Source organism: Dermochelys coriacea, chromosome 2 (assembly GCF_009764565.3).
Source record: "Dermochelys coriacea isolate rDerCor1 chromosome 2, rDerCor1.pri.v4, whole genome shotgun sequence".
Classification (NCBI taxonomy): domain Eukaryota; kingdom Metazoa; phylum Chordata; order Testudines; family Dermochelyidae; genus Dermochelys; species Dermochelys coriacea.
The window spans coordinates 33855927-33871213 of NC_050069.1; the positions used below are offsets into that span (position 1 = coordinate 33855927).

General features: G+C 46.4%; 1 protein-coding gene across 3 annotated transcripts in view; it reads left to right on the forward strand.

Annotated features, from left to right (window-relative positions):
• The first annotated feature begins 4152 nt into the window (after positions 1-4152).
• RSPO2 (R-spondin 2) overlaps positions 4153-15287 on the forward strand; it is a 169689-nt gene continuing 158554 nt past the window's right edge. Inside the window, exons 1-2 of one of the 3 annotated variants that reach the window (XM_043507425.1) lie at positions 4153-4505; positions 4802-5102. In XM_043507425.1, the coding sequence (XP_043363360.1) occupies positions 5009-5102 (94 nt within the window). In that variant the 5' untranslated portion in view covers positions 4153-4505; positions 4802-5008. Of the gene's footprint in view, positions 4506-4801; positions 5103-5366; positions 5663-15287 lie in introns of those variants that run through there. The other 2 variants (XM_043507424.1, XM_043507426.1) reach the window with 2 other exon arrangements.

Here is a 15287-nt window from a genome sequence, read left to right on the forward strand (position 1 = left end):
TCATTCACTGCAATGTAAGTCAACAGAGACTTTTGTATCACACCGAGAAAGTAACATGCTTAGGAATTATTAAGACTTCAGCACACAGGAGATGGGTCTCCCAGTTATAAGAATATAGGAATACATATAGAAATTTTTGATTATACAAATATTGGTATCATTCATTTTAAGAACTGCCTCTTCTGTGTAGTAAAGTTAGGAGACTTCAAGATCATGCTCTGTGGAGCCCCATAAAGCGTGTAAAGGTTCAATTGCTTTATATTGCAACAGCAGCAGTATTTTGGCTTCTCTACAGGGGTGTGCGGAAGAAAATCTTTTTTCAGGCAGCACATTACACATAACGCTGAGTTTTGAATGAATGGAGCTCAAGTGTTATAAAAACATAAGAAATCAGACGGGTAAATAATGAATACTGTGCAAGCACATTATTCCAACTGATTATGCTTGAGGTCGCCAGAATGCTTACATTATTCTGATCTTGCAAGGTGTTCCACACAGTTCAGCCTCTGAGCAGAGCTCAGCTGCTGACTTTAGAGACAGGTTTCAGAGTAGCAGCCATGTTAGTCTGTATCCGCAAAAAGAAAAGGAGTACTTGTGGCACCTTAGAGACTAACAAATTTATTTGAGCATAAGCTTTCGTGAGCTACAGCTCACGTCATCGGATGTATTCAGTGGAAAATACAGTGGGGAGATTTATATACATAGAGAACATGGAACAATGGGTGTTACCATACACACTGTAAGGAGAGTGATCAGGTAAGGTGAGCTATTACCAGCGGGGGAGGGGGAGGGGGGGAAACCTTTTGTAGTGATAGTGATAGTCAAGGCGGGCCATTTCCAGCAGTTGACAAGAATGTCAGAGGAACATGGGGGGGGGGAAATAAACATGGGGAAATAGTTTTATTTTGTGTAATGACCCATCCACTCTCAGTCTTTATTCAAGCCTAAATTAATTGTATCCAATTTGCAAATTAATTCCAGTTCAGCAGTCTCCCAACACCACTTTCTACAAGCCATTACCCTCTGATCCCACTGAGAGTTACCAAAAGAAACTACACCATTTGCTCAAGAAACTCCCTGAAAAAGCACAAGAACAAATCCACACAGACACACTCCTGGAACCCTGACCTGGGGTATTCTATCTGCTACCCAAGATCCATAAACCTGGAAATCCTGGACACCCCATCATCTCAGGCATTGGCACCCTGACAGCAGGATTGTCTGGCTATGTAGACTCCCTCCTCAGGCCCTACGCTACCAGCACTCCCAGCTATCTTCGAGACACCACTGACTTCCTGAGGAAACTACAATCCATTGGTGATCTTCCTGAAAACACCATCCTGGCCACTATGGATGTAGAAGTCCTCTACACCAACATTCCACACAAAGACGGACTACAAGCCGCCAGGAACAGTATCCCCAATAATGTCACGGCAAACTTGGTGGCTGAACTTTGTGACTTTGTCCTCACCCATAACTATTTCACATTTAGGGACAATGTATACCTTAAAATCAGTGACACTCCTATGGGTACCCGCATGGCCCCACAGTATGCCAACATTTTTATGGCTGACTTAGAACAACGCTTCCTCAGATCTTGTCCCCTAATGCCCCTACTCTACTTGCGCTACATTGATGACATCTTCATCATTTGGACCTATGGAAAAGAAGCCCTTGAGGAATTCCACCATGATTTCAGCAATTTCCATCCCACCATCAACTTCAGCCTGGTCCAGTCCACACAAGAGATCCACTTCCTGGACATTACGGTGCTAATAAGTGATGGTCACATAAACACCACCCGATACCGGAAACCTACTGACCGCTATGCCTACCTAGATGCCTCCAGCTTTCATCCAGATCACACCACACGATCCATTGTCAACAGCCAAGCTCTACGATACAACCGCATTTGCTCCAACCCCTCAGACAGAGACAAACGCCTACAAGATCTCTATCAAGCGTTCTTACAAATACAGTACCCACCTGCTGAAGTGAAGAAACAGATTGACAGAGCCAGAAGAATACCCAGAAGTTACCTACTATAGGACAGGCCGAACAAAGAAAATAACAGAACACCACTAGCCATCACCTTCAGCCCCCAATTAAAACCTCTCCAACGCATCATCAAGGATCTACAACCTATCCTGAAGGATTACTCATCACTCTCAGAGATCTTGGGAGACAGGCCGGTCCTTGCTTACAGACAGTCCCCCAACCTGAAGCAAATACTCACCAGCAACCCACACCACACAACAGAACCACTAACCCAGGAACCTATCCTTGCAACAAAGCCTGTGTCCACATATCTATTCAGGGGACACCATCATAGGGCCTAATCACATCAGCCACACTATCAGAGGCTCATTCACTTGCACATTTACCAATGTGATATATGCCATCATATGCCAGCAATGCCCCTCTGCCATGTACATTGCCCAAACTGGACAGTCTCTACGTAAAAGAATAAATAGACACAAATCAGTCGTCAAGAATTATAACATTCAAAAACCAGTCAGAGAACACTTCAGTGTCTTTGGTCACTTGATTACAGACCTAAAAGTTGCAATTCTTCAACCAAAAAAACCTTCAAAAACAGACTCCAACAAGAGACTGCTGAATTGGAATTAATTTGCAAATTGGATACAATTAATTTAGGCTTGAATAGAGACTGTGATTGGATGGGTCATTACACAAAGTAAAACTATTTCCGCATGTTTATTCTCCCCTGCTCTACTGTTCCTCTGAGGTTCTTGTCAACTGCTGGAAATGGCCCACCTTGATTATCACTACAAAAGGTTTTTCCCCCCTCCCCCTTCTCTTGCTGGTAATAGCTCACCTTAAGTGATCACTCTCATTACAGTTTGTATGGTAACCTCCACTGTTTCTTGTTCTCTATGTATATAAATCTCCCCACTGTATTTTCCACTGAATGCATCCGATGAAGTGAGCTGTAGCTCACGAAAGCTTATGCTCAAATAAATTTGTTAGTCTCTAAGGTGCCACAAGTACTCCTTTTCTTTTGACTTTAGCGAGGCTCCCTTCAGACATGGAAGTGTGCCTCTGCAAAACAACTTGCAGGATCAGGGCCTAATTTACTGAAAATCTTGAGTCAGCCAGAGATTGTTTTTAAAATGCACCTGGAACACCAAGTGATACTTAATTTGCTCTTGGAGACTTTCCCCCGGTAAGCAGTTTGCAGGAAGCAAAGACCACAAAACAAAGAAGATGAACTGGTTTTTGGGATACTGAAGGAATAGAAAGAAAGAGGAGGAAATGAACAAGGATTTTAGTCTGGGGAAGAATGGGGAACAGATGAATCTGGGTTGAGGACATTGTAGACCAGGAGATATTCTGGGTTTAAGGACTTGGGAGAAGGGGCTGTAGGAGAAGCTCCAGGATTGTATAGAGATTTGAAGCATTATACAAAGCGCATTGAGACCAAGGAGAGAATTTCCATTGACTAAAGGGCTTTGGATCCTTCCCTTACAAAGGGCCCCAGGCCTTAGAAGCCCCAGAGGAAGGGGTGGAGGAGATGGTCTACCAGGCTGTAGGACCCTGTCTGGGGCTTCAGGACATAGGCAGAGAAACTGGAAATCCTTTGTGGTGTGGACTGGCAACAGCTGCCAAGGCCAGAAAAGAGAGACAAAGCTGAAATGTGAGAGGCAGTTACAGTGTGGCCAACATCTGCCCATAACCCCAAGCAGCAGGAGCTACCAGGCTTTGGAGAGGAGCGGGAGAGGAGAGGTGGATCTTGCATTGGGGCCTCGCGGAGGCAGAGAGCCTCTAGGCCAGCAGTGTCCAATATGTTCGCCACTAGCCACATGCGGCTAATAGGCTATTGAATTGTGGCTAATGCGTGTGGCTTTCTTTATAATGTGGCTTTTTTTATAATGTGGCTAATGAGAAAAAGTCCAAGGGTGGCTAGCAGCGAATTTCTATTGGACACCGCGGCTCTAGGCCGAGGACTTTGCCGTTCAAACCCCGGGGAGGGAGGCAGCGCGGCACGGGGCTTTAGGACCCTGAGGCAGCACCGCGCCCCGCGGCGCTAGGACCCGGCGGAAGGGGCGCGGGGGCCGCTCCGAGATGCTGTGGACCACAGCACCACCTACTTACTGCAGCCTCCGGCCCCCAGCGCATCCCGCTGGCGCGCCCCGGCTGCGGAGGGCGAGGGCGAGTCTGCCCCGCCGACAGCCCCCCGCGTCACAGCCGGAGCGCGGGGATAAAAGGGCCGGGAGGCGAGGCGCAGCCGGACTCGTGGGGCGGCGGCGCCCCTGGTTGCTCCCCAGCAGAGGCGGGGGGCGGCCGGCCGGCGAGGGGCGCGTTGCAAAAGCCGCCGCTTCACCTCCCGCCCAGGCAGCCTCTGCGGCCGCCCCGCGGAGCCCCCGCGCCCCTCAGCGGAGCGGCCCCCAAACTTCGCCTGCCCACGTGTTGCTGGCGGAGCCCCGGGGAGCCGAGGCCGGTGCCGCTGGAGGGGCTGCTCCGGGGCTTGCTCGGCCCTGAAGGTACGGCCCGTGCGCCAGAGCCTGCCCCGAGGGGCGCCGGGCTCCTGCCCCGCCAGTGCCCCGGTGGGGGGCGGACAAAAGAGCCCGGCGTTGCCTTGGCACACCGAGCCCCGGCCGAGCCTGCCTGGCGCTCCCTGAGTGCAGCCACCTGGGGCAGAGCTGGGGCTCTTGGCGGGTCGCCCCCGCGCCGCTCCGTGTTGCCATCCCCGTGGCCTCGGCGCAGGCCGGGAGGGTGGGACTAACCCCCCCTCCCCCCCCCCCACACATAACCACCCCTCTCTGCGCCTTGTCTGCAGATCAAAGGAGATGCTGGGAGCTGCTGCCACTTCGCAGCGCCTGGGCAGGGGCGCGGCAGGCGGGCGGTGACTCCGCAGACCCAGCGGACCCAGCCCAGCTCAGCCTGGCACCGCCGCTCCCCCCCCCCCCCCCCGGCGCCTGCCCCAGCCCCGCCAGCCGACTGATTTGCCCCCTCTGAGAGAAGCCGCCCACCCTCGCCGCCCAGGATGCGGTTTCGCCTCTTCTCCTTTGCCTTGCTCGTGCTGAACTGCATGGATTACAGCCACGGCCAAGCCAGCCGCTGGAGACGCAGCAAAAGAGGTCAGTCGCCTGGCCCCCACCGCCGCCGCCGGCCGCCCCTCTGTCCACGCTGGGTCCGGCTCCGCGCGCGGGCTGGGAGCGCGTGTCCCGGGCGCTCCCGGGCAGGCGGGAGCGTGCGCTGGTGGCGCTGCGCAGCCTTAGCCTAAAAAGTGACTTCCCGGGGAGGAACAGGCGCCTCCTGCCCGCTGCCCCCGAGCGGGCCCGGGAGGTGCGGCCGCTCTCGCCCGCCCCACTGAGCTCGCCCTGCCGGCTGCCAGGCAGGTGGCTTAAAACCCCCATCGACGGAAGGCACCGCCTCAGCTGCCCTGCCTCGAGTCCCCCCCCCCCGCCCCCCAGTCCCCTCGGAGCGGCGCTAACTCGCGGAGAATCCCCGTGGGCTGGTTGGTCCCGAACCGAGGAAATCCCCGCTGGCACGCGGGGAGCTGAAAAGCCCAGCCGACCTGCGCTTGTCAGCGAGGGCCGTGGGAGCCGGCGCTGAACGTGGCTCTCCGCTGGGAGGGGGAGGGGGACGAGGGACACGTGCTGAAACGGGGGATCGGCGCTGTAAGCTGCGACGCCCGGTTTGCTGGGGGGGGGGGTAGGGTCTATTTAGAATAGGGTCAATGGGGTACCGGGAGCCCGCCGGTGAAAGGGGCGCGTTGCGGGTGCGAGGCGACTGTCCATCCCAGCACCAACGGGGCGGGATCCAGGGACAGGGCATTAGATGGTCTGGTGACCAGAGCAGCGGGGAAGCTAGAAGCCGCAGGTACAATGATGGCCCATGTGATCTAGATTCACCTGCACAGTCCTATTCCCGTGCTCACTCCCCGCCGAGGAGTGACCCAGCGATAACCAGTGGGTCACCTCCTGTGTGCGAGCGAGCCAGCCAGCGAGCCCTCTCCCCTTGGGACCTGAAAGAACCAGGGTATGGATCGTCCGCCTAGTAATTTCCTGCAACCTCTCGCGCCGCCCCAGAGACTCCCCTTTGTCCCAGGCGATAGTCGTGATAGCGCTGCTGATTCGAGATCAATAGGTCCCGACTCTTCCCCTGCCCAGCCTGGGAGGTGATCAGTTTATAACGGGCTTTATGGAGAAATATTCCTGCCTCTGGCTCTCCCGGGGACAGCGCTTCTGCCCGCCTCTCACTGCTCTGTTAAACTGTTCTCACTTTAGCCCTTTGCCAAGCGGATGCAGCACTTCTCAGTCCCGAGTACGCCTGAGCTCCTTTTACAGACGGGATCTGGTCTTATGCCTATGGTGATTAGTTGCACATGGTAAATTATTCTACCCTTCAGAAGTTATTACCTTGCATATATCTACAGCTACTAATGAGCTTGTATTTACCACTGGAAGTAAACTACTTTGTCATTTACCCCGTAAATTGGTTTTAAACCAGTCAAAGTTTTTTACACTATACTGTTACGGATGACTGGTTTATATCGAGGAAAGAGATTTTTTTAGCTGGAAAGAAACAAGATCTAAATGTATTTCAGGGACTAAAATAGGATTTTGTTAAGTACATATTTATTTAGGTTGGGAGTCATTACATCCAGTTTAGAGTCTTGTTTCCTCGTTATAAGAAAAGGAGTACTTGTGGCACCTTAGAGACTAACAAATTTATTAGAGCATAAGCTTTCGTGAGCTACAGCTCACTTCATCGGATGCATTTGGTGGAAAAAAAACGGTTCCACCAAATGCATCCGATGAAGTGAGCTGTAGCTCACGAAAGCTTATGCTCTAATAAATTTGTTAGTCTCTAAGGTGCCACAAGTACTCCTTTTCTTTTTGCGAATACAGACTAACACGGCTGCTACTCTGTTCCTCGTTATATTGTCCCAAGGAATGTTTTGGGCACTTTATAATGTAAGGTTTCAGAGTAGCAGCCTGTTAGTCTGTATCCTCAAAAAGAAAAGGAGAACTTGTGGCACCTTAGAGACTAGCAAATTTATTTGAGCATAAGCTTTCGTGAGCTACAGCTCACTTCATCGGATGCATCCAATGAAGTGAGCTGTAGCTCATGAAAGCTTATGCTCAAATAAATTTGTTAGTCTCTAAGGTGCCACAAGTACTCCTTTTCTTTTTTTAATATGTAAGGAGATTGATAATTGATTTTGGCACACATTTGTTTTTATAAATCAATTTAAGAAGTTTTAAGAGGGATCCTTGCTTTTTAAATAGTGAGTTTCTTGAAGTACACATTAAGGACACACAGAGAGATGATTTTGTTTGAGGAATGCAGTTTAGAGAATTATCACAAAGTCCTAATTTGTTTTGTTTCTAAATATTGGAGGTTTTCAAGTATTGGAATTGCTAGAGATTAGTTATTGGTGTTGTGGAATATGTCATTACAGCACTCATGTGGACAAAAGTGTTACTGCATCTTCGCTCCAAATTTGAGTTGTTTTTTCTGAGTCTTGCCCTCATCTAGAAGGATAGGTATCTAAATTTAAGTAGTTATATGGTTTTCCCTTTCCCCACTCTTCGTCCCCACCCCACAGTTAAGAACAACAGAAAATCTGGTAATTCAGCTACTACTCACATTTTATAAGACATTGTAACCAAAAGGTTATTAGTAAACCTGTTAACATCTCCAGTACTTAGCAAATATAAGTCCTAATAAAACTGCAAAGCAGAAAGCTTATACTTTCAAGCACACATAGACTTCTGAGTGGGTCAAAATTACATTGTAAAATGATTTAGTTCTGATGTTTTCCTAACAGATGATTTGCAGAATTAAATTTTTGTATGTGTGGGTAAAACTGCAGCAGTCCTTTAAAGTGACCAGACTGACTATCTGTGCTAACAAAGGATATACTGTGTCTTTAATTAAATGTGGAACTACTTAGAGTGCTGGCTAGACAGTGGAGAGTGATAGTAGTATTTCTGCTTTACAACACAGCTTAAGGATTGCATTGTGGGAGTATAGAAATGAATAGAGATCTAACTTGAGTTGCGTGAATTGTCCCCCTACAAAAACTTAAGCTGGTTTTAATTGATCTCATGTTCACTGATTGATCTTAGACCACTTGTTGTACTTTCTGGATAACTGGCTTTCACAAAGGAGATTGATTTAAATTAGTTTCTTGATGGACATTTGATTACTCGCAAAATAACATTGGTATTGACAGTTGATTTACTGGATCTGTTTTGTGCTATCCCCTAAGGCTTTCATTTTTGACTGAAGAGAATGCAATATAGTTTCAGTTGATAAACTTTAAAGAAATAAGTGGCTGATGATAAGAGCTGAAGGCAAGATCTGTGAATATATTTGAAATTATAATTGACATTTACCATGCAACATACAGACTGAAGTAATGTCTGAGTTCAGGATTCAAAATTCCTGTAATTTCACAATTTTTTCCATTTCTCATCTGTAAATAATCAGGCGTTCACTGTGGGGTACTGGCAGTTAGAACTGGCATTCTATTATGTATATTATGTGATCTCAGATGCTCCATAACATAGTTTTCCTAATGAAATAAAATTCTTGGCATAGATCATTTATCCTATGCAGTAGGAATCAATTGCATCCAGTTTGGAATGTCAAGCAAATCTAGCATATTAACTGATTTTAAAAAAAAAGCATTTTAAAAATCTGGACAATGACCTGTGGTTCTGCATTTCTGTGCATAGGAAATGGGATTTATAGCTAGCATATTCCAGGAGAGTATAATAAATACTGGAGAAGGCTGATCATACATTTTCCTTCCTCCTTCTCCCCCTTTCCCATCCCAGAACAAATTATGTAACATAATACAATAAAAGTGGATGAAAAATTTGAGGTTTACATTTTGATTCCTAACAGGCATTGATTTCATGTTGTTAGTCAATTAAACAATACAAAATAAACAGGTCACATCAGAAATGTATTCTTTAAATTCCTCAAAATCAAGTGATTTCTATTAGTGCAACAGGAAAAAAAAGTTATAAATAAACATACATAACATACACTGTCATTACTCTACACTTAATAGTTTTCTGCTGCAGCACTAAAATATTATTTGCTACAGTTAATTCGTATCAATACTCTTATTTTGGGAGTGGGAAGTCTTTGTCCGAGGGTGTCTCAAAGCTAGGATTTACTAGGAAGATTGTTCACTCTTCATGCCGAAACTGTTTTAAAACCTATTTTAAAGTAATATAGGTGGAACGCCAGTAGACTGATCTTGTATACCAAAGTATCTTCTTTCCCTTTCTTGATCTAGAAGGCATAATTGAATTTTGCAATTTTCTTGGATACTTACTTACCTAAGTGCTTGCTTTTACACTGGGCTTCTAATGCCTTGGCTTGTCTTCAGGTCCCTATTCCTAGCTCTTTTAGTGGCCACCAGCTTGCCTTGTGTGTCTTATCGATTGCAGCCAGTGTCTTGGTAACACCTCTTTGGGTTGAGCAGTTTATTGCATTATGCATTTGAGTGAATATCCAGCATCAGGGACACATGAGAGATCAAAAGCTTCAAACCAAAATTATCTTAAAACATCTAGGAACAGTATCCTTACTTACAGGATGAGGGATTGGGTTCTGGAAAGCAGTGACTCTGAAAAGGACTTAGTGGTCATTATAGATAACAAGCTATAATGTGATGCTGTGACAAAAAGGTCTAATATGGTACTTGGATGTATTAATAGGCAAATACTGAACAGTAATAGGGAGGTGATGCTACCTATAACAGCCAAGAGTCCAGTGGCTATGGCTCTCAATTAGGATGTGGGAGAATGAGGTTCAAGTCCCTCCTCTGAATCATGAAAAACCTGGAAAGATAATGGGTTCATCCTGATGCAAAATGGGAAAAATTCTGTACTTGAACTCTTTTCTTTAAATTGCAGCAAGAGAGGTTTAGGTTGGACATTAGTAAAAACTTCCTAACTGGACATTTTTAAGAGCAGGTTAGACAAAACACCTGTCAGGGATGGCCTAGATAATACGTAGCCCTGCCATGAGTGCAGGAGACTGGACTAGAAGACCTCTCAAGGTCCCTTTCAGTACTATGATTCTATGACTATCCTTACAGGATTGGTGAGACCACTACTGGAATGTTGTATCCAGTTCTCATGTCTATGCTCTAAAAAAGAGTTATGGAAAAATTAGAGAGGGCTAAAATAAAAGCTACAAGAATAAGTTGTTTTCTGGAAAATATATGTTGAGAAGGAGCTCAATATATTTAGCTTATCAAAGAGAAGGTTGAGGCAATGTGGCTATAATCACCGATATAAGGAGAAGATATCTGATTCTAGAGGGCTCTTTAATCTAGCAAGCAAAAGCATAACAAAACTCAGTGGCTAGAAATTAAAGTCAACAAAGTTCAAATTGAAAATAAGGTTAACATTTTAACAGTGAAAGTAACCACTGGGATGTGGTAGATTCTTCCTCACTTTGAGTCTTTAAACGAACATTGGATGTCTTTCTAAAAGAGATGCTCTTGTTCAGCTACAAATTGTTGAGCTGGGTGAAATCTATGTGCTGTGTTATGCAGGATGTCTGGCTAGATGAACATAATGGCCCTTCTGGCCTTAAAATTATGAAAAACAAGTCACCTTCTATCTTTGACTTCTGAGTACAAAACATACCTAGGTCTGAGGCTACATCCAGACTCGGCTTGGTAAGTCAGATTCTTAGGCCTGGTCTACATTACAAACTTAGGTCAACATATGCCACCTTATGTTGACCTAATAATGTATGCGTCTACACTGCCCGGTCCCTTTCTGCTGACCTAACTTGCCTGTAAAGTTGACTTAATTACTCCACCTCCATGAGAGGCGTAGTGCTTAATTCAATGTTGATGGGTCGCCAGAGAGGCAGTGTAGACACAGTGTTGTGTAAGTCGAGTGAATTGGCCTCTAGAAGGTGTCCCACAATGCTCCACTGTGATCGCTCTGGAGATCGTTTTCAACTCTGCTGCACAGCAGCCATGTACACAGGAAACAGCCCCTCCCTTGTTAAAATCCCGGGAACTTTTGAATTCCCATTTCCTCTTTGATCAGCATGGAGAACTTGCCAACCCAGCTGATCATGGCGACCCAATGCCTTAAATGTACTGCAGCCTGGAGTACACAGGAAGTGGTGGATCTTATAGGTCTGTGGGGAGAAGAGTCTGTGCAGGCACAGCTCCGATCCAACTGAAGAAATGTAGACATCAATGAAAAGATTGCGCCTGGGGAAGAAGGGCCACACCAGGGACACACAGCTGTGCTGTGTGAAAATCAAAGAACTCGGCAGACATACCCGAAGACACGGGAGGCGAACGGTCATTCTGATTCTGCACCACAGGCATGCTGCTTCTACAATGAGCTGCATGTGATTCTCGGTGGTGACCCCACCACTATCTCCAAACGCAGTGTGGATTTCTCCCAGGTGTCTAAGTTCTGGGCCACCTCAGGCAACAATGAGGAGGACGTTCTGGATGAGGAAGAGAAAGGGAGACAGACGAGAGGTGGATCCATTTTCTCCAAGAGCTATTTTTGACCCTGAGCCCAGACAGTTGCAGGATAACATCGTGGCTGAGCATGATGCCAAGGAAGGCACTTCTGGTGAGTATGCAATTCCAGTCAAACTGTAGGGGTTATATGTTCTTATATTTTATGTTTAATCTGAAGGAAAAGTGAGCTGCCGTGGGCATCTGCTTCCCAGTGGATGCTCCAGCTAGGCAGGGGGTGCCCCCCCGGAAAAGACTGTGCACAGGGATGGCCCGGGAATCCTCCATGGAGATCTCTAGGAAACTTTTGTGGAGGTACTCTGTCATCCTTTGCAGACGGTGTCTGGGGAGGGCTGTCTTATTTCTTTCATTACAGTGGAACACTTTCCCATGCCACTCCAATATTAACTTTGCTGGCATCTTTGTGGTAGACAGCACAGCAGCATGAGGACCAAGTTTGCTTACAGCATCTGCTCCCTTGCCACCTCTGTTACCCTCAGAAAACTGATATCACACAGGGTCACCTAGGGGACATGGTGGAAGTTTTCATTACAAGGGCTCGTACTGGAAACAATAGAGAATGTCATCCACCCCGTATGGTGACTTCTGGGTCCCTCAGCCACACTTTCCCTAACATGCTGATGGTTTGGTTGGCAGGGGTCAGCAATGACCTCAGATTCTGCAAGTCCAGGGCGACTATTACCATCAACGTTAAGGGAAGGGGGGTGGGCTTCCTGTGTTCTCTCATGGCTGCAAACCATCCCTCCCCTGGAGCCACCTCAGATGAAGACCACAATTGGGAAGGCTTAATGCTGGTCCCAGGTCTCAGAGCAACATCCACACTATGGGTTATTGTCTATCTGCTCACCTGTTCTCCCTATGTGGGTTTTCCACAAATTGCAGCACAAGCTTCTGAGCCATGCTCACCATGACTGGAACAGCAAACCAGTTTGTTGAATAGTTAGGGATTCTGATTATGTTCTGGTTTGCACTTGAGTGTAATAAGGGGAGTGTTTTTTAAATAGCAACCTGGTACAGCGAGTTGTCTGTAATGCTTACAACAAGAGTGCACAGCTGAGCGGGTCCATGCTTCTCAGGCTATGTTGTATGCATGGTTAAGCCGGGCTTTCAAAAAAAGGCATGAGAAAAGTATTGGTTGTTTGCCGTTGATATCAGGGTAGGTAGGGAGGGAGAAAACTGTATCTTGGGAGGCCAAAGCCATGTTCCTATTCCCCCCTGCGAAAATGTTTTGGTCCCATGTGGTCCCATTGCAAGCCCTTCCCAAAACCCCCCTGCCCCCCTCGGCTAGTTGCACTGTGGGATAGCTACCCATGGTGCAGTGCTCTATGCATCAATGCAAGTGCTGCTAATGAGGATGCACTCCACTGACACAATGAGTGTGGTGTGGACATGCACCACCGACTTCATTACTGGGGGGCAGGATGTCGACTTACATTAAGTCGATTTAACTTTGTAGTGTAGACATGCCCTTAGTTGCAGTAGAGAAAAATCAGAAGATCAGGGATCTGTTTTTTTTATAACATTGATTACAAGAGAACTCTAGCTACATTTTCTGGAATTGAGGCATTTCCTTTAAAAAGCAGGCATAGTAGTTTTTCTTAATCAAGCAGCACAGGTTGCTTTTGCACAGATCCAGTGAAATGGTTCCCAAACTTTTCCATACCGTGACCCTATGTTATAGCAGGAAAAATTTTTAGAACATTATGCCCCCCCACTTCCATATAGCTATTAAATAGGGAGGCTGGTCACAAGCCTCTGAAACTTGGTTGTGATTCTCCCAGATTAAGAAGCCATAAGAATACAAGCACATAAGAATGGCCATATTGGGTGAGACCAAAGGTCCATCTATCCCAGTATCCTGTCTTCCAACAGTGGCCAATGCCAGGTGCCCCAGAGGGAATGAACAGAACAGGTAATCATCAAGTGATCCATCCCGTCACCCATTCCCTCTTGGACCAGATCCTGTGCTCAATTTAGGACTAAATCAAGAATTGCCTCTCCTTTTGTGGGTTTCAGAACTAGCTGCTCCAAGAAGCAGTCATTTAACCCATGATCAACCCATGATCTAGTGTGTAGTAACTGATTAGCTGATTAGGATCACGAGTCTGCTTCAGCTTTAACTTTGTGTCTTTATATAACTTGAGTCATAGAATTTATATACGAGTTATATATATATATATATATATATATATGAAAGAATAGAGTAAGGTGAAATCAAAATTCTGTGGCTCAAGTTATATAAACTTAAAGCCTAAATTGTCTTCACAAATTGTTTGGTGTAGAGGGTGGGAAGGTTGGTGACATAGGAGAAGGCTATGATTGGAGCTTGACCAATCCATTTTAGGGAGTGAGTGTGAAGCTTTAATGGCAATTTTGTCAGAATCTGCTTTCATATCTATTAAGCTTTCAGCCCTGGAGGTTGCAAAGAAAACAATGCAAACACAAATCAAGGATGAACTGATGAAGTGCTGTTTCTCTAACTGTGCAGACTGACTGTTTCAGCTCACACTGGTGCTTTGAGACTTGCCAGGCTACCCCAGAATGAGATGTGACCAGTCTCATGAGTTTTCAATACTGATATTCAGAATCTGAGGAGCTGTGAAACTGAGATGAATCAGGCTGGTTTCTCACTGCTGCTGGTTGGAAAAGCTGACAGCAACAGTGTCAGGCTCTGGAGATGCGTATTAGGATGAAAAATAAGGTTGGTTGAAGTGTAAAGTAGTGCCAGCCCTTCTCTGCATCTTTGTAGCAGCCAGGAGGCTCTGTGATGAGTGGATGGGTGGGTTCTTTTGGCAGACTGAAGCTTCAGATCTCAACACACCTACCAGTTGGAGGCTGGCGTGAAAGCTAAGCCCCTAAGTATGGAAGGGAGACAACCCCTCTAACTGCCTTAGGACCCTTGGGATTTCACAAGAATCTGACTTAGATTCATAGATTCATAGATACTAAGGTCAGAAGGGACCACTCTGATCATCTAGTCCGACCTCCTGCACAGCGCAGGCCACAGAATGTCACCCACCACTCCAATGAAAAACCTCACCCATGTCTGAGCTATTGAAGTCCTCAAATCATGGTTCAAAACTTCAAGGAGCAGAGAAGCCTCCCTCCAGTCAACCATGCCCCATGCTACAGAGGAAGGCAAAAAAACCTCCAGGGCCTCTCCAATCTGCCCTGGAGGAAAACTTCCTCCCGACCCCAAATATGGCAATCAGCCAAACCCTGAGCACATGGGCAAGATTCACCAGCCAGATACCCAGGAAAGAATTTTCTATAGTAAATCAGATCCCATCCATCTAATATCCCATCTCAGGGGATTTGGCCTATTTACCCTGAATATTTAAAGATCAATTACTTACCAAAATCCCATTATCCCATCATACCATCTCCTCCATAAACTTATCGAGTAGAATCTTAAAACCAGATAGATCTTTTGCCCCCACTGCTTCCCTTGGAAGGTTATTCCAAAACTTCACTCCTCTGATGGTTAAAAACCTTCGTCTGATTTCAAGTCTAAACTTCCTGGTGGCCAGTTTATACCCATTTGTTCTTGTGTCCACATTGGTGCTGAGCTTAAATAATTCCTCTCCCTCTCCTATATTTATCCCTCTGATATATTTAGCTTCAGGTACATATCAGATTTTTTTTCTCCAGAGATTAAGGGGATTTCTGACAGTCTCCAAGGCCATCACCAGGGTGTGAGAAGCTAATCCCAACCCCTTACCTTGGATAGTTCTGTCTTGGACATCTCAAATTCTAAGATGCACGTGTGACT